This window comes from Pseudorca crassidens, chromosome 15 (assembly GCF_039906515.1).
Source record: "Pseudorca crassidens isolate mPseCra1 chromosome 15, mPseCra1.hap1, whole genome shotgun sequence".
In the NCBI taxonomy this organism is placed as follows: Eukaryota; Metazoa; Chordata; class Mammalia; order Artiodactyla; family Delphinidae; genus Pseudorca; species Pseudorca crassidens.
Window position 1 is genome coordinate 70930746 of NC_090310.1, and position 27772 is coordinate 70958517.

General features: G+C 41.8%; 1 protein-coding gene across 4 annotated transcripts in view; it reads right to left on the minus strand.

Moving 5' to 3' along the window:
- Positions 1-27772, minus strand: part of CHD6 (chromodomain helicase DNA binding protein 6) — a 210268-nt gene that overhangs the window by 89263 nt on the left and 93233 nt on the right. For all 4 annotated transcript variants that reach the window (XM_067708164.1, XM_067708161.1, XM_067708163.1 and 1 more), the window contains 7 exons: positions 23770-23917; positions 21812-21961; positions 8781-8843; positions 7905-7963; positions 6898-7015; positions 2839-2925; positions 2500-2634 (listed from right to left, as the gene is read on the minus strand). In XM_067708164.1, coding sequence (XP_067564265.1) covers positions 2500-2634; positions 2839-2925; positions 6898-7015; positions 7905-7963; positions 8781-8843; positions 21812-21961; positions 23770-23917 — 760 coding nt within the window. The remainder of the gene's footprint in view (positions 1-2499; positions 2635-2838; positions 2926-6897; positions 7016-7904; positions 7964-8780; positions 8844-21811; positions 21962-23769; positions 23918-27772) is intronic.

Here is a 27772-nt window from a genome sequence, read left to right on the forward strand (position 1 = left end):
CATTTCATATCACTGATATTTGGAGATAAGTGTAATCTGTCCAATCTGTTCAGACCACTGAAAGTGTGGTCTTTCAGAAACTTACACACCACAACTTACCTACAAAATTACTATAGCTGTAGTTAGGCTAAGCCCCTTGAAATAGAACTCTGTTGAATATTACTATCAGCACATAGGCAAAGGTGTTTTTAGAAATAAAGGGGAAAATAATTTATTATGTCAAAAAATTAATTTTAAAGAGAAAGCTCTTAAGCAAAGATATTCCTATAGAAACTCTCTTGCTCTGTTCCCTTAAAGAAATTACATTCTTCTCAACCTACAGGAATCATTCAGCCTGGATCCCTGAAGTCCATGTAACTCATTTTAATGGCACTCTACTCTACTACATACTATGGGGAGACTTCCTGGAATGTTCCTCATCTCTAGCGACTGAAGTAGCTCACTCCTAGCATTGCAGATTTCTACTTTGCTGCCTTGGTAGTGCTCCTGATGTAGAGGCATCACGCTCTAACCCAGTCACTCCTCTGGGTTTTCCCTCTTTCTCCAGTGCTAAAGGTTTTAGTTTTACATCATCATTAACATGACCAGCCATCTAAGGATAAGGTTTGAAATCAGCTAGAAATTCCCGATGCCTAGTCCAGTTGGCTCCTAAGTGGTACAGACTACAGCAAGTAACTTACCCCAAGGCCCCACAACCTTTAGTGGCTACTAATAAATTCAGAAGAGAACTGATTCTTGGAGTCTCCAAGGTGGGTCTTGACTATTAAATGACTGCTACTCTCTTTGCACAATCGTTACTGACACTCATTTCTTGCTCTCCCAAAATTCCATATCTGACCTACATGTGACCAATTTTTTACCAAAAAGCTTTTAGTGATGGAATGTCCTATTCATCAAGAGTGGTAGGGTTATCTCTAAACTTCAAAGCCCAGGATAAGATCCCTTAAAAAAAAAAAATTATTCAGTTAAAGTATCATTTGGAGCCAGCCCTTCTCTTAGAACATAAAAAGACAACTTTAATTATATTTTGAGCTACCATTCCAATTTAGGATGAGAAAAATTTCAAAACATACCTTCTAAATGAGAGAACAAATAAATTAGAAACCAAAAGAGACAGGTGTGAAATGATCTCATAGTTCACTGAGAGATGAGGAGGACAGGAGCATCACAACAGCAAAGAAGGAAAGGAAAAGGGAAACTGACTGAAAACACTTGCATTCATATTCTCGCCAAGCGCAGGTAGTCAGTCTGAAGAAATAAGTGGGATTCAGGCTGAGAGAGTAAGAATCTTGATTACTTCTAGACGATAACTTAGAACTAGCTTCACAACGAAATTCTCTCGACTCTCTGCTCCCCCACTGGTTTGCTTCTGCTTTGGGCCACATGCCCCAATTAGCCTGGTGCCATATTTGTCCTGCACACACATGCTTCTTCCGTCAGCCTGTGAGCTCCTGGGGCAGGGCCTGGACCTACCTTCTTACTCTGTCCCACACAAGAATCAACCTACAGCAGGTGCTTAGTAAATGACCAACAAGTTGAATTTTAAATGGACAACTGTTATAGGAGAGGGTTGAGAGAAAAATTCATTAATCAATCATGTAGACAAACACTGTAAAATACACAGGTTTCTAATCACAGTTCCGCATCTCAAGATACCTCTATACCCTTCAGAGCCAAGAAACAAAAGCAAAACTGCTTTTGGATGGACTCCGACAGGGATCTAAGTTCAGTGTCAAAGTCTTGCCTTTGAAGTCCCAACTTTCCCAGTGATATATATAAAAACAACAATAAGGAACTGCATAAGAGTTTTTCATATAAAAATAGTGATTTAAAAAAATAGAAAATGATCATTCCAGTCTATAGTTATATTCTTTCACAGCTCTGATTCTTTTCCCAAGTTAGTCACATCTTAACTGGGCTCTATCCCAATTCTGCCTCCTCTGACATTTTTGCAGCTTGGTGGTAATAATCCAGAATCAGAAAAACAAACCAATTCAACAAAAACGTACTGAAAACCTGTTTTCTCTGCAAAGTCCCAGCGATCTATAGAGAAAGGACAGTTCTTCCCTGTAAGAATATTCCACTTGAGTAAAGGCAAAGGATAAAACTGAAGAAAAGAGATCACCAATGGAGCAAGGGATAAGAAACAGGAACAAGAAAGATGCTAACAACTTACTGAGCTTCTTTCCCAAGCCAGGCATTTCTTACCTTCTATCTTACTGACTCCATCTGACAGCCATACACCAAGAAATCAAAGCTCATAGCCAAGCTTCTGAAATGTCACATACATCAAAGTAGAGCCGGATGTAAAGCTGACCTGAGTGCTAGCAAAGTGTGATGTGGGAGAAACACACCCTGAACCGCAGTTTCAATGGGAGTGACCAATGATAAGACACCACAGAAACCACTCAGGAGAACAGCCCAGGGGACACCCAGGATTGCCAAGCTCCTAAAATCACATGTTACAAGACGTGCCGAACAGTGACATGGGTACATTACCACATGCTTAACTTCAGGGAGAACTTGCAGAGATTCGAATTCTTTAACTTTCGCAGGATCCACATCTTCCTCCAGTTCCCATGTACTTTCTTCGTAAGGCAGTGAGCACCACTTCACCAGGTAATGCGTCACTTCCTAGTGGGAAATGGGAGAGACACTTACGTTCTTTCTACTACATTACAGGAATCAGTCCTACACTGACAGACCTATGAAAACCTCCCTACAATACAGCACGCGAATGCCACGAGAACAAGGACCACATGCTAACGAAACGTGCAAAATATCTTCAGCAAGCAGCAAAGACACTTTGTAAGAGTCTCGAAACAGCAAAATACCCACCTCTCCGGTTTCTGCATCCTTGGTGTGGGCCACCTCCAAGATGCGATCAACCTCCACGTAGTCTGGGTTGAACAAGTCTTCGTCAGGCTAAGGCAAACAAAAAAGAAGAGCTAAGAAGTGTCCCCCAACCCTCCAACCCAGCATCCAGTGTTTTAAGTGACCCCCCCCCCCAACTGGGCCCCATTGGGCGGGAAACACAGAATGAAAAGGTTCGCTTGAAAATAAAAGTCACCTCACCGACATTTCTTTACTGTCCCCAAATCCTCCTGTTCAGGACTGAATTTAAAGAAACGACCCCACCTTACAGGTTGCCCCAGGGTGAGATTTTCCTGTTGGTCATAACAGTACTGAGCAAAAATCAGCACAAGGAGGATTTCCAGAGATATCCCTCGGAAATCCAGAATTATAATTTGTTTTTCTTCTTAATACCAATAATAATAACAGTTAATATTGGAAGGAGGCATGGAAGGAGCTTCAGGGGTACTGATAATGTTTTATTTCCTGATCTAGGTGCTGGTTACACAGGAGTGGTTATTTTGCAAAAATTCACTGAGCTGTACCCTTAGGACTGCTTACTGTTAAACACACTACGCTTCAAAAAAAAAAAAAGCGTACTTACAAAATAATAAGATTTAGAAATATTTAATGTGTGTCCAGTGCTTTCATTTTAGCCTATGAGCTACTTTATGGAGTAGCAGGTGTCGTAATTATCTTTACAGATGAGAAAACTGACTCAGAGAGGTTAAATAAGTATCATGACCAAGGTTGCAAAGCCACGTGAATCACAACATTTACCAGGGTCTTTCTTGCCCAGAAGCCCTCCTCCTGAAGTGCAGGAATGTTCTTATTACCCCTTAAGCTAGAAGGCACTTTAGGAGCCGTCTAGTTTCATCTTCCAATCAACGCAGGAACACTTTTTTTTTACAGCATCCCTGCAAATCCACCCTTGGATTCAATTATCCCCGTGTTCAGGAATTTATTGCCCTCTGAGACCTGACCCACTGCCAAGACAGCTTTACTTCTGCCTGTTCAGTAGTAGCATCATGATCTTTATCATTATTACTATTAAATTACAGCCTAATTTTCCTCCTGTAACTGACTCATTGGTGTGAACTGCTTCCTCTAGAGCAGCAGTAACCAAGTTGATTCGTCCCTATCGGAACACCTCCCTAACCCCAGGTGTTCAATGTTCTTCAGATGCCACATTTCTAGATCCCTTGGTGATGCAGAGCTAACCTTTGTGGAATAGTGACTACGGGTCGGGCACCATGCTTAGCACTTCTATCAACACTGTGTCATTTAATCCTCCCAGGTAGTCTGTGAGGGTGATAGTATTAGTACTGATTTACATAAACGGAGGATACTGAGTCTGAAGGAGCTACTGCAATTTGCCCAAGGCAAACTGCTATCAGGTCATTTTCCCCACTCCAAAGTTGTAAAGATCTTTAAAATACCAATGTGTGACATTACATTTACTTATTGCCATTTTCATTATTTCATTCATCCTCGCCTGTCCAGGTAAACCTGAACTTTGATTCTGTCATTTATTCTCCCAGCACTGGGTCTGGTGTTGAGGAGTCAGGGTCTCACAGGCCTCCAGCCCTGTGGGGCGTGGGAACTCACAGCCTTTCCAACCCCACTCTCCTTCACACGCACCCCCGGCTACCTCATAAAGCGGCTGGAAATAATGGGTATGAAGAAGCTCTATTCAAAACTACGTTATTATTTATTTCATAAGAACATCATTTACGCAAGTTATTAACAAAAATGTTGACGAGGTCAAGACTGAAGGTAGCGTTACAGCAACTACTCTCCACTCTCACTCCTCGTTCCTTTCATGACGGCCTCCAATCTTCTCAAAAGCCTTTCCTTCCCCAAGGGTAAGAATTCCCATTACAGTATTTCTACACATCCTAACACAATTTTCTATTCCCAACCAAGGGAAAAAAAATCATTCCCTCGGGAATAAATCAGAAACCAGATTCATGGGGCTTTGTAGGCTACATTAAGTAGTTTGGACTTTATTCCAAGACAACAGAAAGTGCTGAAGGGTCTGGAGCAGGAGTGGCATAGAAAACCCTCCTCCCTTACCTGGCCACAAACACGTGGTGACTGAGCGCTGACCCTGCGCCTAGTACCACAGATAGGAAGTACCACGAGGAAGGCGTGGCCCTGTCTGTCTCGCAGGGCTCAAAATGGAAGACACAGACACGTAAACAAGTCACTACACTGCAAATGCTCGCTAAAATAGAGGCGTGAATAAGAAGTTCCAGGAACCGAGGGAGAGTATCCAACAGGGCTTCAGGATGGTTTTTCCAATTCTAGTCCTTCCTTTCCAATTCTCTACAGAGGAACAATGCCATAAAACACCATTCTCACAGGCTTTACAACAATCCTGGAGAGGCCTGGGGCCAAACGTTAAGGCTAAAGAAAAAGGACTCCATATTGGGACAAAAAGAACACTTATTGACATTATCCTAAAATAGTTTTTCGTCATTTGCGGAAAAGGAGTACAGCATGAACAATGAATTGGTAAGAATGTGCAGCAATCTGCTAAAATTTGATGGCATCTCGGTGCACTCTTAAGGTCTAGTATTTGTGACTACATTTAAAAAATAATTTTTATTGTTTTCTTCATAAGTTATCTGTACAAAATCTGTTAAAGAAAATAGAAATCACCACAATCCCATCAAATGGAGAAAATTATGTCATCATTTTCACATACACTCAGACATTTTCTATGCATTATTATGGTGATTCTTCTCTCTTGTACCCCCCAAAAATGGAACTGTCTCATATAAGAGCTTGACATTTTCAACTAACAATAGTTAACGTCACTAAGCCTCTTCCTATGACGTTAATAATTGTCCTCCAATATCATTTTTACTAGCTGCATAGTACTGCATTCTGTGGGATGTATCATAATTTAACAAGTGTCTATTAACTAACATTTTGTTTGTTTTCAATTTTTCACCAATACAAACAACTGTTTATCATAGCTAAGTCTTTGCACAAAGACTTGATAGCTTCCTTAAAATAAATGGTGGAAACAGAACCGCTGGGACAAAGGATAGGCAAATATTGAGACATGTGATGTCTGTTGTCATCCTGCGTTCCTGATAGGTCATCCTAAGTTATGCTCCCAACCAGTGACGACGACAGCGTCTCTTCCCTACACCTTCACCAGCAGTGGAAAACACTTATGTTTAAAACCTTCAAATATTTGATAAGTGAAAACTAGAAGATTCCCATTTTAATTTGCATTTCTTTGACTGCTAGTGAAACTGACTACATTTTTGTATGGTTGATAAGTAATTTTCCCCTCTTTTCTGAATTCCCCATTAATTTGTCCATTTTTTTCTATTTGGGATTTTGTATTTTTCTTTTTGAACTATAAGAGCATTTCTTATCATTAAAGCTATTTGTCATGTGTATATGTATGTGTATCATGCATGTGTGTATGCAAATATAAATAAGGTTTCCATACTGGAATAAGAAGAATGTATGCCTTGTATGTATGTGTGCATGTACGTAATTAGGGAATACGTCTATGTACATTATGTACTTACTTAAAGATTTATTTGTGGTATTTTCTAACTTACAGGCACTACAGATGTTTTGATATCCAAATCCATCAATCCTTCCTCTTGCTGTAGGTACCATACTTAGAAATACCCAAGTTTATATATTTACTTACTTTCTAACATTTTAGCTTTGTTTTTATTTTTTACACCCAAACTTTAAGTCTTCTTGGAATTGCCCTTTTGGGGAGGGGAGAGCAGGAAATGAAAGAACTGTGTGCACATTCCTCCTGTGTGTACATTCTGCCCTAGAACGTGACCTAGATGCACGTTCTTATGAGTTATCAGTTTATAAGGTTTGATCCTTATTCCTTGGTGGATAATTTGTTTTCTTTGGCTTAAATCCGGACAAATCTTGTCACAAATCAGCAGGCACCTGAGCCATAGATCTACACAGGACTTCAACTATTAAGAAACTTAAACCCGGTATTTAATACTGCAAGAAAAGCAGTGATCAAATTAGTAAACATTGCTTCACCTCAGTAAAAATGTGCTTCATCTGGGCTTGTTTATTCCTAAATCGCTTGATCTTCTGTGCGATGCGAGGATCCTTTTCGAGTTCTTCCATTGTGGCCCATTTACAGTGTAAGTAGGAACTATCCAAAGACACACAAATTGTGAGACAAGCACAGAACCAGCAAACCATCAAGCGTTAAAGTGTTTCAATAACCGGGTGACCGTCTAACACAGCAGCAGTGGAGTGACTTGCTGTGGAACTGCTGTAGGCTGGGCTTAGAAGGGCCTTGCCCTTCAGGACTAAAACAGAATACAAAACAATGCAGCAATTCCAAGCAATTCTGTGGCTTCTAGAGAAACTGGCTCAGAGCAGAGGGAGGGCAGGTATAGGCAGGCCATCGTTAATGCACATTAGTGAAAGTGGGCACACAGCAGAGAAAGAAAGAAAAACCCAAGTGGGTAGAAAAGTATAGGCTATAGGACCGTGGTTCTCCACTCTGGGTGCAAATGGGAACTGCAGAGGGAGTTTTTAAAACACACCAATCCTGGGCTTCCCTGGTGGCGCAGTGGTTGAGAGTCCGCCTGCCGATGCAAGGGACACGGGTTTGTGCCCCGGTCCGGGATGACCCCACATGCCGCGGAGCGGCTGGGCCCGTGAGCCATGGCCGCTGAGCCTGCGGGTCCGGAGCCTGGGCTCCGCAATGGGAGAGGCCACCACAGTGAGAGGCCCATGTACCACACAAAAAAATATATATTAAAACACACCAATCCTTGAGAACTACTCCCAGAGTATGAGCCAATGGGTCTCGAGTGCAGCAAGGGCTTCAGTAGTTTTAAAAGGCTCTCCAGGTGATTCTATACGCAGCCAAAGTAAAGCACTGCCGCCTAAGGTGAACTTGAGCCAGTCAAGGTCTGTGGGTCATGCCTTAGGGGCCGTTCTTGGAAAATATAAAAGATAATGGTGTGATGAAAGAAGAAAGTTCTATTCATTTAAAATACACATACAAATAATACATTAAATAGACGTACAAATTCCTGTACTTGACGTAGAACAGCTCCAAGTCGAATGGGGGTTCTCCGGGGTGAACCTGTAACCAAAAGCAAGCAGTTATCAGCCCAGATCCCCATGGATCACCCTTATGTGTCAAACGGAAAAGGTAAATCAATACTTCTTCCTGGTTTTAGAACATATTTCTCAAGGACATTTTCATTTTCCCAGGTCTTTTTCTGACAGGTCTGGAGCAGGCTTTCTAAAGGCTGAACACACAGTAAGCTATAAGGTTAGAAAAAAACAAAAATGATCCTCCTGCTGTCATTCTTAGGTTCAGGCTGGGAGAGCATTCAGCTGATAAAGCCAAACTGGCCCAGGGCTCTGAGAGCTGCTGCAGAAGTGAGAACATGCATTTCCGGCGTCCTCCCAACCGTCCCCCACAAACTCCAGTGATGTTCACTCTCAAAGTAAGGAAGTGTACTTTCATAAACACTTGAGGTAAAGATGAAACTATGCCTTCACTGGCACCGGCATACTCTTTCACGCAAGAAATTTTCTCTAGAGGTTCTCTACACAGCCCTGAGATGTTGAAAGGAAAAGACGTTTTCATTGGGAGTCTTTTCCCATCTCTTCTTCTTGGCCCTCTGATGACTTTCAGTGGGCTATGGCAACTAAAGGATCAATACCTTTTGCTAGGATCATAAGGAAAAAAAACATCGGTTTGGGCCATACTCAAATATTTCAGAATTTTATGTCTTAAAATCTTTCACGGAGGTGAAAATAAGTGTCAACTAGCCAAACAGTGCTCTTGCCTAGCTCTCAGTCCAGCCAAGAATGACCACTCCAGAAACATCTCTCCACAGAGGGTGTAAACTGCGCTAGTGATATACAAGCCAGAAACATCAGCCACGAACCTCTTGGACAGTCTTAGATGCCAGGATCTTCTCAATGATGTTTGCGTCATCTTCTGGAGGCTCCTGGAGATGGAGGTTAAAGAGAGAGACAATTACGGCACCACAGGAGCCATGAAATAATTCTAGAAGAAATACTGTAATAGGCACTACTTTGTCCAAAAGTTCACGTTTGAGTACTGAGGTCTCCCTCCTATCAGCCCACAGAGTGATCAAAAGATCACACACATTCTAACCTCTGGGCATAACACCCTATCACCTTCCCCTCCCAAGTGAGCAGGGAAGTTATTCTGCTTCTTGATTTGCTTCAGATTCTTCATTTCAGATCTGCCTTTAGCATCATTAAGATTGACCCTAAGACTTCCCTTCTCTGCCAAAACTGCTTACACGTTGCTGCATAAATTTTCAGAAAGGCCTAACACAGAAGAGTCTGGGGGCTTTAGAATCAGAGGGTCCCAATTCTGACACAGCCCAGCTATTGACTTTGGGCTAGTCAATTAACACCTCTTAGTTCCAAGTCTATTAAAACAGGAGTTAAAAACACGTATCTCACTGGGTTACTGGGAGGATAAAACGGCATGTGAAAACATTTTTTGGACAGTAAGCGCTATGCAAATGCAAAGTATAATTATTCTTTACTAAATTGTACCATCTTTCCCCTCTGTACCTGGAAATGGCTTTCTGTTTCACTGATCATCCATTGACTACAAATCCCAACTGGAAACAAATTAATTCCTTCCTTTCTGCCCTAGATACACATCAACATTTCCTAACCGCCATGAAATCTCTTTCTACAGAGTATTTGACTTAAAAAAAAAAAATCTGCATTTAAAACACAATGAACTTAAAAAAGGATGCACTGGATCTACAAATATTTCTTTAAAATTTTATTTTGTTTTAACTTTATATAAAGGGTGTCATGGTGGATGTAATCCTCTTTAACTTAATATGATATTGCCAATATTCATCCATGTTGTTCATGTTGCTTTAGCCATTCAATTTTAAAGCTGTATAATATTCTATTGTATTAATAAACCAGAGTCTATTTGTCTTCTTCCTTTGATGGACATAAAAAAAAAAGAAAAAGGATGCACTGGGTCACAACTCTCCTGTTAAATGTTCTTCCTCGGACTTTATTTGGGCAGTTTTATTTCCATCGTTTCATATGCACTACATAACCTTACCAGATCCAGTATTTATCACAATATGAGATTTAGAACAGTATATGAAAAGAACACTCATCACAACAACCCTAACTCTCAAAATAACTATTTGGGTTCCTTATCAGAACTTTCCAAAAGGATGGTTTATGCTGCACCTCACTGCCCATTCTAGGGCTCAACTGTCCCAAAGTCATACCATTACAGAAAACATATTTTCTAAGAACTTAAATGAAGCTTTCCCCAGAAAGGTGATGGTAAAAAAAGATGAGTAGGGCGGATGGCAGAAAAGAAGTATGGGAATCAGCAGGCACTGACAGATGCTCCCAAAGGCTACAAATATTTATTACGTCCCCCCGGACACATGGCATCGTGAAGTTAATCCAAAATGACAAGTCTTTTCCCACTGCTCAACCAGAAGACAAGTGAACTGGGCCTACCATACAATAGAAGGATGGGGCGGGATACAGACTAAGCTTTTGTTTTCCTGTCAGTATGTTTCTTCTGCTTGATTCTTCTGCACAAGTAAGAAAAGGAGAAGGAGGCAGTTTACTGTGGATTGCCCATCTTCTCCCACCACAATATAAGCCTTGTGAGGGCAGGGATCTTTATTTCTTTTACTCACTAATGTAGCTAGATACCTTGAAAAAGCCAGGCAACAGTGGGTGATCAGTGAATATTGGTTGAATGCTAAACGACAGGGAAGAGGAAAAGAGACACAGATGGAAATACACAAGGAAAGATAAAGCATTATTCTTAATCTACATCATGTGATTAAAAAGTCTCCCCCTTCTCCATATACCTAGACTTATCTTCTACTGTACAGACGGGTAACAGCAAAGGGCCCAAGCTAGATGTACTTTCCTGAGCAGTAAAATCACTACCCCAACCTTGCGGCCAAACAGAGCTCTGACTATGACAGGTGGACGGCGAACAAAGGAACAGGGGCTGAGTTACAAGAAACTAGATTAATGAACCAACTTCCTTCCTAACTTCCTACTTCATTTCCTTCCTAAATTTCTCCCACATTATTTATTGAGTGCCTTTTGTGTTTATGCACTGGTCTTATAGAAATAAATGAGCTACAGTCTTCATCATCAAGGAACTGCCAGACATGCTAACATAATGCTTTAAGTGAGGTATGACATACATACAGCATGCAGAGATCTCAAGTGTACAGTTGTTGAAGTTTAAGTCCCACCAAGATCAAGTTATATAACATTTCCAACATCCTGGAAGACCCTCTTGCCCCCACTGGAAGTAACCACTATTCAGACTTCTACCACCATTGATTAGTTCTGTCTATTATTAAGTTTCAGGTAAATGGAATCATATTGTGTGTGGTCCATTCTCCTGTATTACTGTGTAGTATTTTATTGTATAAATACACCACCATTTATCCATTCTATTGCTGAGGAATATTTGGGTTGCTTTCAATGTTCACATAAATGCACTCATTTACCGTGGATATAACACAGGAGTGGAATTGCTAGGTTATGAGGTTGGTTATATGTTTAGTTTTTTTTTTGTCTTTTTAAAAAAAAATAGATTTATTTATTTATTTTTGGCTGCGCTGGGTCTTCCTTGCTGCGCATGGGCTTTCTCTAGTTGCGGTGAGCAGGGACTACTCTTTGTTGCAGTGCGTGGGCTTCTCATTGAGGTGGCTTCTCTTGCTGCGGAGCGCAGGCTCTAGGCATGCGGGCTCAGTAGTTGTGGCTCGCGGGCTCTAGAGCGCAGGCTCAGTAGTTGTGGTGCACGGACTTAGTTGCTCCGAGGCATGTGGGATCTTCCCGGGCCAGGGCTCAAACCTGTGTCCCCTGCATTGGCAGGTGGATTCTTAACCACTGCGCCACTAGGGAAGCCCGTGTTTAGTTTTAATGGATATTGTCAGAACTCTTCCCAAAGTGGCTGTAACAATTTTTACATCCAACAGCAGTGTATGGGAGTCGCAACTGACTTGATACTGTCAGTCTTGAAAATTTTAGCCATTCCCAGTGGATGTGCATCATCATCTCTTTGATTCACATTTCCCTGATAACCAAGGATGCTGAGCATCTTTTCATATGCTTACTGGCCATATGGATATCCTCACTGTGAAGCTCCTGTTCAAGTCATTTGCCTATTTTAAAAATTGTCCTTTTTTCTGATTGGCAAGAGTTCTTTATATTTGCGAGAGTTTAATATATATCTTTATTTCTCAATAAGAGGCCTCTGTCACAATCCATACAAACATTTCCTACCAATCTATGGTTTGCATTTTCAACCTGTAAATGTATCTTCTGATGAACAGAAGTTCTATATAATACACCTTATCAATCTTTTCTCTTATGTATTTTTGTGCTCTGTTTAAGGAATCTTTGCTGCCACCAATGTCGTTCACTAAGCCATATATGTGGTTGTAAATCTTCTTGTAGCCACATTAAAAAACAGATGAACTTGATTTTAACAATATTTTATTTAAACTAATATACCCCAAATATTATCATTTCAATATGTAATCAATGTAAAATTATTAATGGAATAGTCTACATTATTTTTCTCACACTAACTCTTTAAATATCTACTGTGTATTTCATACTTACAGCACATCTCAATTCAGACTAGGTATATTTCAAGTGCTTAACAGCCACACACAGCTAAGTACAAGCCATGCTGGGCAGTACATACCACTCTATTTTGTTCCATTGGTCTATTTGTTCTTATGGCAACACTACCCTGTCTTCATTGTGGCTTGATTACAAAGTCTGGATTATGGTAAGTATTCCAATTTCTTGGAAAAGTTCTTCCTTTTCAAGACTGCCTTGGCTAATCTAGGTCTTTTGTACTTCCATCATCAATTTCTATCAGAAAAACACCCTGCTTAGATTTTGACTGGGACTGAACTATATAGACATCTTCACAATATTGAATATATGTATGTCATATATTGCTCTATTTATTTAGGTCTTCTTTAATTTCTTTCAGCAATGTTTTTCATATAGAAGGCTTGTATCCTCTGAGAGTTATTACAGGGTATCTAATACCTTGATACTATTATAAATGGTATTTTACAATTTTCCTTTCCTGATTTGATGTTGCTTGTTTATATAAATAGTTTTGTTTTGTTTTTTTTACTATATTGTAAATGGTGCCAATACATTTGCTCGACACAAGGTTACCACAAACCTTCAATTTGTTAAAAAAAAGTGCAATATCTGTGAAGTGCAATAAAGCAAACAGCAATAAAATGAGGCATGCCTGTATTTTTTCTTTCATTAATTAATTAATTAAGTTTTGGCTGCGTTGGGTCTTCGTTGCTGCACGTGGGCTTTCTCTCTAGTTGCGGCGATCGGGGGCTACTCTTCGTTGCGGTGCATGGGCTTCTCATTGAGGTGGCTTCTCTTTGTTGTGGAGCTCAGGCTCTAGGTGAATGGGCTTCAGTAGTTGTGGCACGCAGGCTCAGTAGTTGTGGCGCACAGGCTTAGTTGCTCCAAGGCATGGGGGATCTTCCCAGACCAGGGCTCAAACCTGTGACCCCTGCATTGGCAGGCGGATTCTTAACCACTGTGCCACCAGGGAAGTCCTGTATTTTTTCTTTTTCCTTAGTTCAGTAGCCAGGACCTCCAGTGTATTTCTGAATATAAATGAGAATAATAGAATCTTTTTCTTACTCCCAAATTCAGAGGGAAAGTATTCAATACTGCACCATTTAATATAATATTAGCTGTCAGTTTTTATCTACTGACTTTTAAGATGTTCTTTCAGTATTTGGTTTTCTACAGTTTAAGATATGCTTAGTATGGTTTTCTTTTTTACATTTTTCCTGCTTGGGGGTTACCTGACATTGAATGTACTGGCAGATATATTCATCAGTTTATGGGAATTTCTCGTCATTCATTTTATCTTCAAACACTCCTCTGATTCACTCTCTCCTCCACGTCTAGGACTCTAATCAGATATGTATGTGTTAGTCCTTTTCACTACACCCCAATTGTCTCTTTATCCGTTTATGCTTTGCTCTGTTCTTTCCATTCTTTTTTCTGTGTGTCAGTTTAGAAACTTTCTGTTGATCTGTCTTCAAAGTCACCAATCTTATCTTCTACTGTATCTAATCTGCTTTTAAACTCATCCACTGTGTTCTGAATTTTATAAATTGAAAATTTCAGTTTTACAGTGTTGATCTGATTCTCTTTATAGATTCAATTCTCTGTTGGAATTCTTTACTTTAGAACTTATTTTGTCCATCTTTTCCTCTAATTTCTTTAACATATTAATCATGGTTATTTAAAAGTTCTTTTCTGCCAACTTTGTTATCTGGATCATCTGGGGTCTGCTTCTATTAACATATTTATTTTCTTGATTTTCAGTCAATTTCCCAGCCTTTTCGAATGCCTAATAATTTTTTACTGTATAATGAGTACTGTGAATAGTGTGAATAAAAGAATCTTAGCAGCTCCAAACAATATCTTCTACTACAAGTGTTTCCTATTTTCTCTTATACAAACAGGGAGAAGGAGTGGGTCCCATTGGTCCAATCAGGGACTGTTGGGTCAGGACTGGGTTACTGTTAAGATTCAGTCCATCTCTTGTTTTACCTGTTCCTTGAGTATGAATGTCCAAGGTCATTGACTGTAAGTCCAGCAGGTCTTTTTACTCCTGAGCCCTGAAGTCTCCAATTCCAAGCAGGTTAAAAATCTCTCTTAAAGGAGAGTCAGTATTTTTTGCAGTAGACCCATCCTTTTTTAGTGAGATTTTATCTCCTAAAAGTAACGTGAGACTGTGAGATTTCAATCTGCCTTCTGGCTGAGCCACTAACTTCTTGGGCTACCCCAGAATTCATCAAATGTCTCCAGGCGAAAGCTCCCTGTTTTGGGAATTCCTTTAGTTTCCAATCATTTCACCAGCCCTGCATAATCAATCACCAGCAGGGTCAGATGGTTTCTCTTCAACCCAGAATAGTCTCTGTTTGGGCCCAGCCTGATCCTCAGCCCCTGCCCAGAATTGCAGAGTGCCTCCAGAGGAGAAACAGTCAGCAACTGTCAGCTCATCTAGGAATAGCTCTTCTCTGTCTGGAATTTTAGTTCATCTAATTCTTCTTGCTTCCACAGCTATCTGATGTCTTTAAAAATATGTCCTTTGCAATTTATCTTTTTTCCCCCCTTGCAGCAAGTGTTGGCCTGCCATGCCCTACTATATACCCTTATCTGAGAATAGAATCCTCCAACACTAACTCTTATTTTTGGAGTTCCCTAGGGCCTAGTTTTTGGGCTTTCTTTTCTTTTTTATCTATACTCATTCTCTTGGTGATCTCATCTGGTCTCATGGTTTTAAATACTGGCTACGTTGTGTTGGCTGCCATATTTATTTATCCTCTCCTATGATTACAGACTCTTGTATCTAATTGTTACTTGTCATCTCCACTTGAATATCTCAGAGATATTTCACACCTAAGATGTCCACAAACTAAACTCCTAGTCTCTTAGCCAACCCCCCACCCCCACCCCTTCTACCTACAGTTTTCCCCAGCTGAGTTAAGAGGAACTCTATCCCTCTGGATGTTCAAACCAAAAATCCTGCTGTAATCCTGACTCTGTTCTTTCCTCTCCACACACGCTATCTCCTGTTGAGTTTACCTTCAAAGTACATCAGGAATCCAGCCATTTCTCACCCCCTCCTCTGCTTCTACCCTGGTCTAAACCACCTTCATCTCTTACCCAGATTATTCCCAACTGCCTCCTAATTAGTCTACCTGTTTCCACTCCTGTCCCACTGATCCATTCTCAACATGACGTTCAGAATGGCCCTTTTTATTAAGTCACTCTTTTGCTTAAACTGCTTAAAATGCTTTTCTTTTAATTTGGAGTAAAACCAAAAGTCTCCCAAAGGTCTACAGAAGCCCACAGGATGTGTACCCAACCTCTCATCTCCTCTGTCACCTTTCAGGTCTCCTTGTCCGTCCCTCATACACACCAGGCATGTTTCCACCTCCGGGACTCTGCTATTCCCTCTGCCTGAAACACTCTTCTCCCTACACGACTCCCTCACCCCTTTACTTCCTTCACTTCTTGGATCAAATATTACCTTTGTGAGGCCAACACTGACCACCCTACTTAAAACTGCAGGCTTCATTGCTGAATTCCGTATCACGCCTATCCTGATTTTTTTTTCCCATACCACTTACCACCATTGACATACTACACAATTTTGTTATTTTCAGATTGATTATCAGCCTCTCCTTAGTTATTTCTACCCTTTGGAGATTCTGGGCTTAGCCCTTTGGCTTTCCATCCCACGTAGGTTCAAAATCTGGCAAATATCTGGAGGAGGAGATCGGTTGTGTGTATGCTGCAGGCCTCCTCTCCATTTGCTGTAGGCTCCCTCCACGAGGGCAGGGATTTCTGTCTCTTTTGTTCCTTGATGTCATCTCCAGCACTTAGAACAGTCCTTGGCGCTCAACAGTGGTAGGTGCTCAATAAATACTTTTGAATAAATAATGTTAAGAGATTTTGCAATACAACATGGGAATAGTAGTATAAAGCAAGTGCTATGGGAACACAGAGCCAGAGTACCTGGACAAATGAGGAGAGGCTTTGGAAATGAGTTGGCTGTCTATTAGCATTAAACTTTGATAATTGCTGAGCACCTTTCCTAGCTACTCCCAGTTCTGTATAACCCAGACTAGCAAGCAAGCATTCATACGTGTACACCCATGCTAAAAGAACAACTGTCTCTCCTCACCAGCAGGTTGCTTCAAATAGGCTCTTACTCTTACCTACCATGAAGAGCAGAAAAAGATGGTTTCCGATGATAGGATTTTGATTGCTCTCAGAGTTTTAAACTAGGACCAAATCCAAGGAAATGTTAACATGTGGATGAAGAAAGCACAGGACTTTATTCTGAGGATTAAAAGGATGGTGGGTTTAAAGCATTCTTCATTATAGAAAATTTTCAAGTAAAAATTAAGGTATTTGAAATAAAATTTCAATTTATTTTTTTGGCACTAAAGAATAGGGGGAAACACACTAGTATTAAAAAAAAAATCAATGGTTATCATCAAAATACTGACAGCAGGTTTTTATCCTATCCTAATAAAAGGGAAAAAAGAGAGTAGCGTTTCCAAAATACACATCAAAGTAGGAAGAAAACTGGAAAATCAGGATTTTTTTTTCCCTAAACAGAGATTGTGCATAAGCATGACCATGTGTGTATAAACACTCAGTGTATACAGATACACACAGATATAAACCAAATCTGCTTGCCAAACGTACTTCCATGACAGCCATCTGTTCTCAACTGCTTGGAGTTTTCTCAAATTATCCTTCAAAGGAGACCATTTTAGTTCATTCACTTTCATGTCAGAACCTCATGAAATTAAAAATTTATTTTCTTAGGGAAAATTTCAAAAGTTTTCAACCCACATACCCCCGACCCTCAACCAACCACCTGATTCACGTCTATTCAGCGAGCCATAAGGAAAGGCTCTAGCAAGAAGAAGCAACTCCAAAACACAAGCATTTACCAAGTGCCATGGAAGGTCCAAAGTAGCATCCGACAAGGTGCCCAGTCCCAGGGGCTCACACTCAGTGAAAGCAAGATATAACATATTCTTCTTAGAAATGTACCAGTGGTAAATTCTAATCAGTGTGACAGTAACCCTAAGTCCAGCAGCAAGAGTGCAGAAAGCAAGAATAGCTTGGACTTCACAGAATAGTAATGTTTTAGTTGGGCCCTAAAGAATGGTGGCTCATAAGAGGACTGCAAACAGGAAGGAAACTCGAAATGCACCCAAAGGATGAAAGCACCAGGATATGGGAAGCGGGATGCAGACTTGGAACACTAAGGAACCAGTCTTAGTAGAGAAAAGCATTACACAGAATGAGGAGTGGGGATAAATGAGGGCAGACAGGTAGTATGCAGCCACATTCCTTAAAAAATCAGGCCGGAGTTTTGATCTAAAACAGGAGTTAAGAGGTAACCACCTTAGATTCTTGAGTGGGACACTGAAAAAAGCCAAAAACTTCTCTGGTATTATGGGAAAATGAGTCTAGTAATGGATTGGGAAAGACAGGGACCTGGGGCAGGGAACGACAAAAGTGCAAACCGTGGTCATTTGAACACTGGCCTCAGCACAATGGGTGGAAGCAGAAGCCAAGAGGAAACAAAGACAGGAGACAATCTGAGGAAAGACGCGGGGTGGGTGGGGAACAGTGGTGTGGCCAGCGGAGAAATGGGAAGAATGAAAACCATCCTCTCGGGCCGAGTGCATAGGAGCCTAAGCAGTGAATCACGCGGGCTGGTACAGAGCTAGAGCCATGCCAGCCAGAAGCCGCCCTGCCAAGGGGCCTGCCCACGGCTGTCGGTGTCAGAGTGAGACGTGGATGAACACCAGTGGGGAAACTATGCCAGTATGAAGAACTGGAGAAAACAAGAGCCCGAGAAAAAAGAAAAACACTTCACTCTTGTCTTTCTAATCCAGGAGTTAAGAATCACACCTGTTTCTGTAATAAGTTTTAAGCATATTTATTCATTATTCACATATTAAATAAATACATGACAAGTACAACTGAATGCAAGTCTTTATGTTAGTTACTACCCAACACAAAGTACTACCTATGTTAGGTGAAAACTGTGATAAATTAAAAAGTGAGGCTTGTTTTGTAGAAGTGTACAATCTAATGGCGGGAACAGTCAGGAGTGATATTCAGAACAGAATGGCAGAGGCACTGACGAATCAGAACAGTCACAGGCTGTGAACAAGTGGTGGGAGGATTCTGGGGGACATCAGGCATAATATTATAAATACTCCACAAAACAGAAGAGGGAAAGTGTCATACTTTCATCTGAATAGTTCCTGGGGGTTAATGTAAATTTGACTTTATTGAAGCTCTTTCATGCCAGAGAGAGACATAAAAAAAAAAATTAAAAAAAAAAAGATTATAAGCCCTACCCTAACGCAGCTCATGGTTTAGATGAAGGAAACAAAAACTGGCAGGTGTTTAAAGGACAGTGATGAAGTTAAACATATTAGAGTCAGACAGAGGAGGGGTACTTATCCCCAGCTCAGGGGGGTGCAGGGAGCTTCCTGAGGGAGGCAACAACTGCGGTCAGCTCGCCAGGCACGGGAAAAGACCAGACAAAGCAGAGGGCACCGTCTGCAAAGCAGCAGGAGGCGGCACAGGAGAACACCAGGAGTGGATGCCTCATTCACATTCAAGTCCTTCTGTCTCAAAGGCAAAATCATACAAACCACACAAACTGTAGGAGGCAGAAACTGAGACAGCCTTGGAAAAATCTATACACTAAATGTACCACAACTGTGAAAGTCTGTCTCAGTTCCAGGCACTGACATCAGTTTGACAAAGAATAAGAAGGCAAAGAGTCACAGTCAGGCTGGAAACATACCTCCAGCCCTAATCCCATATACCAGCCAGGGGACGGGCCTCTAGACTCCGAAGCAGGGCTGTGCTAATCTGCCAGTCCTGAGTTAGACTGAATCATGCGTAAAGATGTTTTTAGCAACTCACCGCTAGGTTAAGCACTGCTGAGGTTGCAATTTGGGGCTGGGACAGGGGCCAGCAGCCACAAAAGTGGGCTAAGCATGCTGATAAGACACTACAAAGAAAGCAAGGAGGTAGCAGTGGGGCCTTTTTGGTGCTGACTGCACACCCTTCTCTGCCCCAAGCTAAAGCCAGCAAGCAGGCAGACACCCTTTCAAAGGGCCTTGGGAGAAGGATGAAGGAAAAGCCTCATCTTCTCCCACTGATTTTCTGTGCCACTGGACACTTTGAGGATTGCTTGGAATCCTAGATGAGATCCCTGATTTCGGGGCTTTGTGTTGGCCTGGGAAATCTCTGTTCAGACCCCCCCACCCCAGGAAGCCCACTGTGTAAAACAGGTGCAAGTGGAGGGCTCCACAGAGCACTGACCGTGCAATCCGCTCGACCCCACGCAGGCTGTGCAGTCTTCCCTGTGGCGTGGAAGCCAGAGCCACATAGCTGCCTTGCTAAACATCAATGCCAAAACCTCGTACAGGGCCTCTTTCTTGTTCAAATTTAGTCACAATTTTTGAGGCGTAATTAATGCAAATTCAGATTCCAGCTTATGTTTCACCACTATAAACTTTCTCTTTGCTGTACCCTTAAGAGGACAGAAAGAGCCTTGTTAGGATATATATAAATTTCCTGAACTATTTCTGTCTGATCAGCTAATGCTGCGCTTCAGGCACCAGGGGAGAAGACAGAACAACAACTGAAATATGGTTAATGACTTGGGCTAAATGGCTACTAGGAGAAAATAAAATCCTTTGGAGTGTTTTAACTACCAAACCAACCATAAAATCTCCAAGGAAGGGAAACCCACTGTAAAACAATGTAATCCTATCACTTCACAGCAGTCTTGCAAGGGCTATTCTTAACTATTGCTTGAAAAGTAGTATTATGTGAAAATGCATTACTCTGGAGGCAAGGTGGTTTACACAGATAAAGCATCATGAGCTCCAGTAGCCAGCCACACAGTGTCCAGGAGGAAGGACAGGTATCTGTGCTATTGCTGCACACGCAGAACATGAATCCTGCCAAGTCAGCAACAGCGACTCCATAACAAAAGACAGCCTGTGTCTCAGAACGTGCTGCCGGCAACGAGGCGCCTCCTACACGCACAGCCTGTTTCTTCTCTTGCTTCTGATTCCTCCTCCGTAAGCTCCTTGGCACAGACCTCCTCCTTCTCCACATTTACCCTCTGCCTTTCTAGCATCGGGGGTACCAGGTCCTAATGCTATCCTTTTCCTGCCTGATACTGCTGCCAATGGAAATTCCTAAACTGTATATACGGGCATCCTGCTTCTCTGCTCGAACCCAACGATGCCTCCTGCCCCTCATTCAATCCACAGTATGAATGAAGGCCAAATACTTTAGCTGACAGCCAAAGCCTGCATAACATGACTCTTCCTACCACTCCAGGCTCGTCTCCCACCACTCCTCAAATCAGACCCCACCACCTGGCCGAGCTCATCAAGCTGCCATACCACATCCTCTGGGACCATCAGGCTGTGAGGCTGTGGTCCACATCAGAAACGCCTCCCCTAAAACCCTGACCTCTCTCTCCTGTCCACTTTTCCTTCTGTGTAGCCACTGTAACCAGCAGCACAGACTTCTAAGACTGCACTTATCACAATATCAGCACAGCCATATGCCTCTTCTCCCAGATAAAACTCCCTGGAGGCAGGGACCATGCCTTGATACTCATCCTCGTATCCTAGGACCTGGCCCTGCAGTGGACTCTCAATACACATTTGTAATCCAACTCCCAACTGTAATTACCAGTTCATGTGATTCCATTCATGGAACAGCTATTTACTCTGTATCAGACTTTTATATTCTACTGGGAGAGACAAAGAAATAAAATGAAATCAGAAATCAGAACACAATTATAAGCTGTAATAAGAGCTATGAAAGAAACAAACAGGAGTGAAATAAACATTAGGATGAAGGGCAGGGATCTACTTTAAATGAAAGAGTCATGTAAAGCATACGGTAAAGAGCATTCCAGGCAAAAGGGACCCTACAGGCAAAGGCCAGTAGGTGGGAAAGAATTGCTAATTCATGGCATTAAAAGAGGCAAGTCTTTTTAGCTGGAGAGTAATGAGAGAGATGGCGAAAAGCCATATATCTGAAAAATGAATCTGGTGAATTAGGGAGAGTGTGATGACAGAGGGGCCTGCTAGGCACAGTGAGGAGTCTACACTTTATTCTAAGTGTAACAGAAAGCCACCTGAAGGATAGAACCAGCAGTTAAGGTGATCTAACTTATGCATAAGAAAAGAGCCACAGTACAGCTCCATCAAGTAGTCAAAATGACTGTCCAGCCGAGGCCAGCAGCCCAATCTTAAGGCCGTACCTCCGCCTGCCAAGCCAGTGTAGAAGCTGAGAGGGCAGATGTCCGGCCGGCTCCAAGGACAGCGATGGTTTCCCCATCATCATCCACCACTTTGAAGTCCAGGTCCTCGTTGTATTTTCTGCGCTTCACTTGCCGTCCTGAGCGTCGTTTCTACAGGACAAACACACCCGCCAGAGAGACTATCTGTGAGTCAGAGGGAAAAGCTTGCACAAGGACACGCTCACCTACACTCACAGTCGAAGGAGACCTCTCTAACTTCGCAAAAAGAATCTTCCCTAAACATAACTCTTTTCAGGACTAAATTCACTCAAAATGGGACCCAGGTGAGGGAGGGGATTTAAATCACCAGGATCCAGTGAGAAGAAGGTGTAGCCTCAGAATCCAAGGAAACGTGTTTTATGCATCATTGCTTCCCCCACCCCGCTTTCTGGAATCGGTTTCTATTCCAGTAAAACAGGGATGGGAAGTAACTTCATCATCTTTGAGGTCCCTTCCAGCATAGCTGGAAGCTCAGGGTTTATGACAGTGATTTAATAGTTATTTTGGTTTTGATTTTTTTTTTTTTTTTTTTTGCCAAATTCACCATACTTACCATGTACTTGTAAACAACTAAATAATACCAATTTTATTAGGACTTATTTTGAGAATCTCCTAACACCCTTTGAAATGCAAGCAGACATCTTAAGTGCGACAAAATAAGATTCGTGACTCACCATGAAAGGACTCATCTATAATTAAGTAGCTTGTGACCTTTTAGAGAGAGAACATTCTACAACAAAGCAACCCAGTGGCTTTCCTCAAACAGAAAAACACATGGTTCATCTCTACATACACATCATATCCAAGCAGTAGGAACCCTTCTGGGAACCATTCACCAGCTAGCTTACTCTTAGATACTTAAACCTTACAAGACAAAACGAAAAGCCAGACCTCTCCCCCCCTTATCAGCTAAAAGATACCTCCTGGGGCTCTCTCTGTGTTCCCATCATTTCTTCACTGTGTCACCTCTATGACATTTAATTTTTCATGAGGGATTCCACATAAAAAGCTCTCCCCCCAATCCCACGTACAAATCACCATCCTAGAAACACTGAACCCCCTGCCAACTCCCATCAACCTGATGTACTTGCTGCTCTGCCTGTCAGGACACTTAAGAGCCACTAACCCAAGTTTACAGGCAGTGAAAGGGGGGTCTCTGATCTGACACTCCAGATACTACTACTTATTTACCACTACGACCTTAGGAGCTGACACCTTCCTACAACGAAGATCACCTAGGAATCTATGAGGGTCCAGATGATTCTTAAGGAGCAGTAAGTGGGTCTTACCCTAAATGGCCCCCATGCAGTAGCACAGCCCAGATAAACTGCTGTGGATGTCAGAGGAAACAGCACTCTCAAATATTAGAACTCACGTCCAAGAGAGGCAGCCTCAACTCAGACAGAAAATTCCTACCAATGTCCTGGGCACACTTTGGCATGTTTTCAGAAATCTCACTTAGGTGGGCAGCTCCTTGTTTCCATGTTTCCTTACCATCTTGGCAAAATGAATCCATCCCTGGCTTTTCCAGCATCTGGGATTATGAAAGTGTCCTTGTGTAGACTGGCCCAGCACGCTGAGCCCTAAATGTATTACCTACACAGCAAAACAGGCCCTCTGAGCCTTACCTAGTTTGGATCACAACTCCACTTGCCACATTCACTCTTACTGCGGCCTAATATCATGCTACTTTGCAAGAAGGAAGCAAACACCACTAAAAAACTGGGAGATTATTAGTATAAGGACCAGGATGCTAAAGAAAAGCCTGTGGTCACCCACTAAAACACTGAAAGCCCAGCCCAGGTCTGTGTGCGAGAGATGCAGGCTGGAGACAGGGAGAGAGGACCAACAGGATCAGTGTCAGCAAGACGCCGCCCGGCAGCCGGAACGCCCACCAGGGCTTCCGGGCACAGCTGTACCTGGCTGTCTGCAGACTCAGTGGACTCCTCGGGACTCCGCAGGGATGGGTTCGGCAGGCCCTGATCCAGCTCTAAACTCTCCACTGTGGTTTCACTTTTCCTTTTTCCTTTCTTCTTTTTCTCCACTGGGGTTGGTCCTTGCTCCTTGCTACAAGGAGAAATTCAGAATTAAAACTGTGGGGCAGTTTTTAAAACTAAGATTTCTCATGTGATTCCAGTTATGATAGCACATCCTGGAATTCCCGGGCCAGGATAGGCTTTAATGGAAAATCTACAAGAGTTTCTTCCCAGAAATTTGCCGAAATACGGGAAGAAATATCTACACAGGTTGATGCAAAATTCACTTTTTTTATACCCCCTATCATGACTACTATAGATATGATTAATGTGATAAGAAATAAAATAATATGAACAACTCCAAAAAACCTCACTTTCAGTTTCACATAAATGTCTTCTCTAGGAAGTTTAATTGCTTCACAGATATTGAGAATCATCCACTTCCAATCTCCCTTTAAGTTACATGCGAAGATGTAACTTCAATCTCCCTAATCTGTCATCACCCTCTATTGAGAATGGTCTATGCGTACGAACTTGGAGTACTAGGAGCTCAAAACCGAAGACAACACTGCCCACCCCCTGAGGAGGTTGTAACGACAGAATTCCTACAGACCACCTAGAGCTATAGCCCAGCGCAGCAGATCGATGCTTCCTGAGAGAGGTGGAAATGGGCAAAGTCCATCCACCCTGAAAGGCCCTACTAAGATGGCAACATCTCTAATAAGCCTTTTCGGGCCCTGCTGGCTGATGAAATCTCTTTTCTACACTCCCAAGCACCTCAACTGTGCTTTGCATAAGGTATTCAAACTTTAATCTTTCACCAAAGTTAGTCATTACACGTGACACCAGGCTCAGAACCATAGAGGACCTGGGATCCTCTGCAGTGGCTCGATCAACATTTGCTGAATGGATGAGTATTTTACACTTCTCTGAGCTGTCCTATCAGACTCTAAGTTCCCAGAGGACAGAGTATGCACTTGATTAAGTTTTGTATTCCTCACAGTGAGCAGTCTTATACCTAAAACATACTAAGTATTCAATATTTACTGGATAGACAGATGGATTCATCAATGGATAGATATGATTACGTGTCATTGGGGAGATTTGGAAAAACACATTTGAGCAGAGATATACACAGAATTTTGATAGACAGAAAAACAGGAATAATAACAATTACAGCTAATTCGTATATAACACCTACTACATGCAGGCACCGTTCTCTAATCCTTTACATGGAGTATCTCCTTTACTCTTCACAACAACCTTGTAAGGCAGATAGTATTATCATCTTAATTTTATCAAGAGGCACAGTGAGTTAAGATTTCCAGGGTAACATGGCTAGTAAATGGTAGAGAAAGTATTTAAACCAGGCATGCTCGTAACCACCATGGCATTCTTGGGGAATGGAAGAGTGTTAAAGGCACATTTAGTAAAAGACAGCCTGTGTGGCTGGATGACAGGGCAAGTGAACAGAAGCACCAAGTGATGGAGCTGGAAAGAAACCAGGAGTACACGAGGATAGAGAGCTGAGACTCACCCTGTGGGAAAAGGGCATGATGGCAAGCCCGGGCAAGAGGGAATGAAGACCTAGGCGAGATATGCTCAATGAAAACTCATCGGTGAAAAGGATTTGAAAGATCCAGCTGAAGTAGTACCAGTAAGTCTTGGCAGAACGTGGAGAATGAGGAAGAGCCACAATTACTGGTATTTCCCATCAGGTAAGTTACTGCAAAGTGTGGGGGAAGACAGGGACACCACCGGCCTTGTTCAGAGAAGGGAGACCCAATGGGATGAACCCGTAGCGGGATAGCACCCAGCAACAATGGAGAGCACCCATCACATGAGTGCAGACCCAGCCCACCCTCGACTCCCTAGGCTGAAGACTGGCTTCCCTATCAGCAAAGTTCTTTATGAAAATTTTTTTGAGGAAATGCAACTCAAGGGATCCTGCCATTTTAGAGAACTGTACATTTTAACAAGAGACCTGTGCTCTCAAGCCAGGGGAAAAAGTACTTCTTATCAGTTTCAGGACAGGAGACTCAGGTAAAACAGTTTAAAAAGATGCCAAATTTTCACAGGAATATTTATCTCATGTTACATGGCTTCTCACTAAGAAAATTACATAGCAATTTATATTCTACAAAGCACTTACGTGCTTCTGTCTCATTGAACTGTTACAACCACGGTTCCGTGAGGGAGCCAGGGCAGATGAGCTTCATATTCCACATAAAGAAACAGGTTTAAAAGCAACAAAGGCCCCAAAGTTAGCAGCGGAGCAGAGGCCTGCGCTCAGTTCATGTGACTCAGCCTGTCACTGTTTATACCGTATCATGTTTCCTGGCTCCTTTTTTTTTTTTTTAGCCCCAGGCTCCCTTTCAATAAATGCAAAAACTTCAAATCTCCTTTAATCTTATTTGAATCTCAAAATTATGACCAAAAGAATTGTTAACAAAACATTCCAGTGACCCAAATATACAGAAAAATTCATAAATCCATAGTTGGTTCTCTTAACAAAAGAAGGTTTGTGCTTAATTTTTTGGACACACGTTTAAAGACAGCTAATATACCGAAAGTCACCATAATGACCACGTGCTCAGAACCCCATTTAATCTTCTGTAAAATCCTAAATCCTTCTCCCAACATCTGAAATCAATTTTATCTAGCTACTAAATATAACTTCATATTGGAAAACTCTGTCTGTATATGTTTAATCTTCATTTTAAATATTTGTATATAGATGGGCTAGAAACATGCTTCATTGTGAAATATCCCACTGAAAACTAAACCAAGCTCAAGACACAATTAAGGAATAGAACCTCCTCAAAATATTTTTTTAAAGGAATTTATTTTTTTATTTTTATTTTTTGGCTGTGTTGGGTCTTGGTTGTGGCATGTGGAATCTTTTGTTGCAGTGCACAGGCTCCTCTCTAGTTGTGGCCTGCGGGTTTTCTCTTCTCTACTTGTGGCACGCGGGCTCCAGTGCTTGGCTCTGAGGTTTATGGTGCGCGGGCTCAGTAGTTGTGGCACGTGGGCTTAGTTGCCCCACGGCCTGTGGGATCTTAGTTCCCTGACCAGGGATCAAACCCGCATCCCCTGCACTGGAAGGCGCATTCTTTACCATTGGATCACCAGGGAAGTCACAGAACCTCCTCAAAATGTTAAACCTGACAACAAGGCTTGTATATATTTGCCTTCCATGCTTTCAGAAACAAATTAAATGATGAAAGTAAGGAGGAACTGTAGTCAGGCACCTCCAAAGTCTAGTCTGGGGCACCACGAGATTTCCTAGCCAGAAGCTGAGGGTGGGGTGGAGTGGAGGGAAACTTCTTAAATATATGTCAGTAAAACTGGAGAATGTCTGGAGACATCTGCTTACCTATCTGGGGGTAAACAAGAAGATACTCTACCTGGGATATCTTCCAAGTGATTTTCTGGAGGTTACCTTTGACAACAGAATCAATTTTGAGTTCAAAAAATTCTTCCTGGAGCTCTTCTGATAAAGACAAATATCAGGAAAAAAAGATTTCTTATAAGCCTATAAATGGGATTTGCAAATAGGACATCAAGAAAGTATCACCTGAATTCATCCTCCAGGAAGACTACGTGAAATGTGTTTTTCCCGTCTTTGGAATGAGCTTTGAAAACGTTATACTTGAGTGTTATCAAATGAAGCCATTTTAACCTCCACATTGCTATTTTAACCTCCACCTACAGATGCATTTGGTCCATGAATGTTTTGTTTGCTCCTCGAAGTTCTACGTTCTTCAAAAATGGTGGTCAAATAATATGTAACAAAACTATGTAGGTATGTATGTATGTATGCACCCTTTGATCCAACAATTCCATCTATAGGAATATACTCTACAGATACACCTCCAACAATATGAAAATATATATGCACATGGTTATCCAGCATTATCTGGTAATTTCAAAATAACAAAAAAGA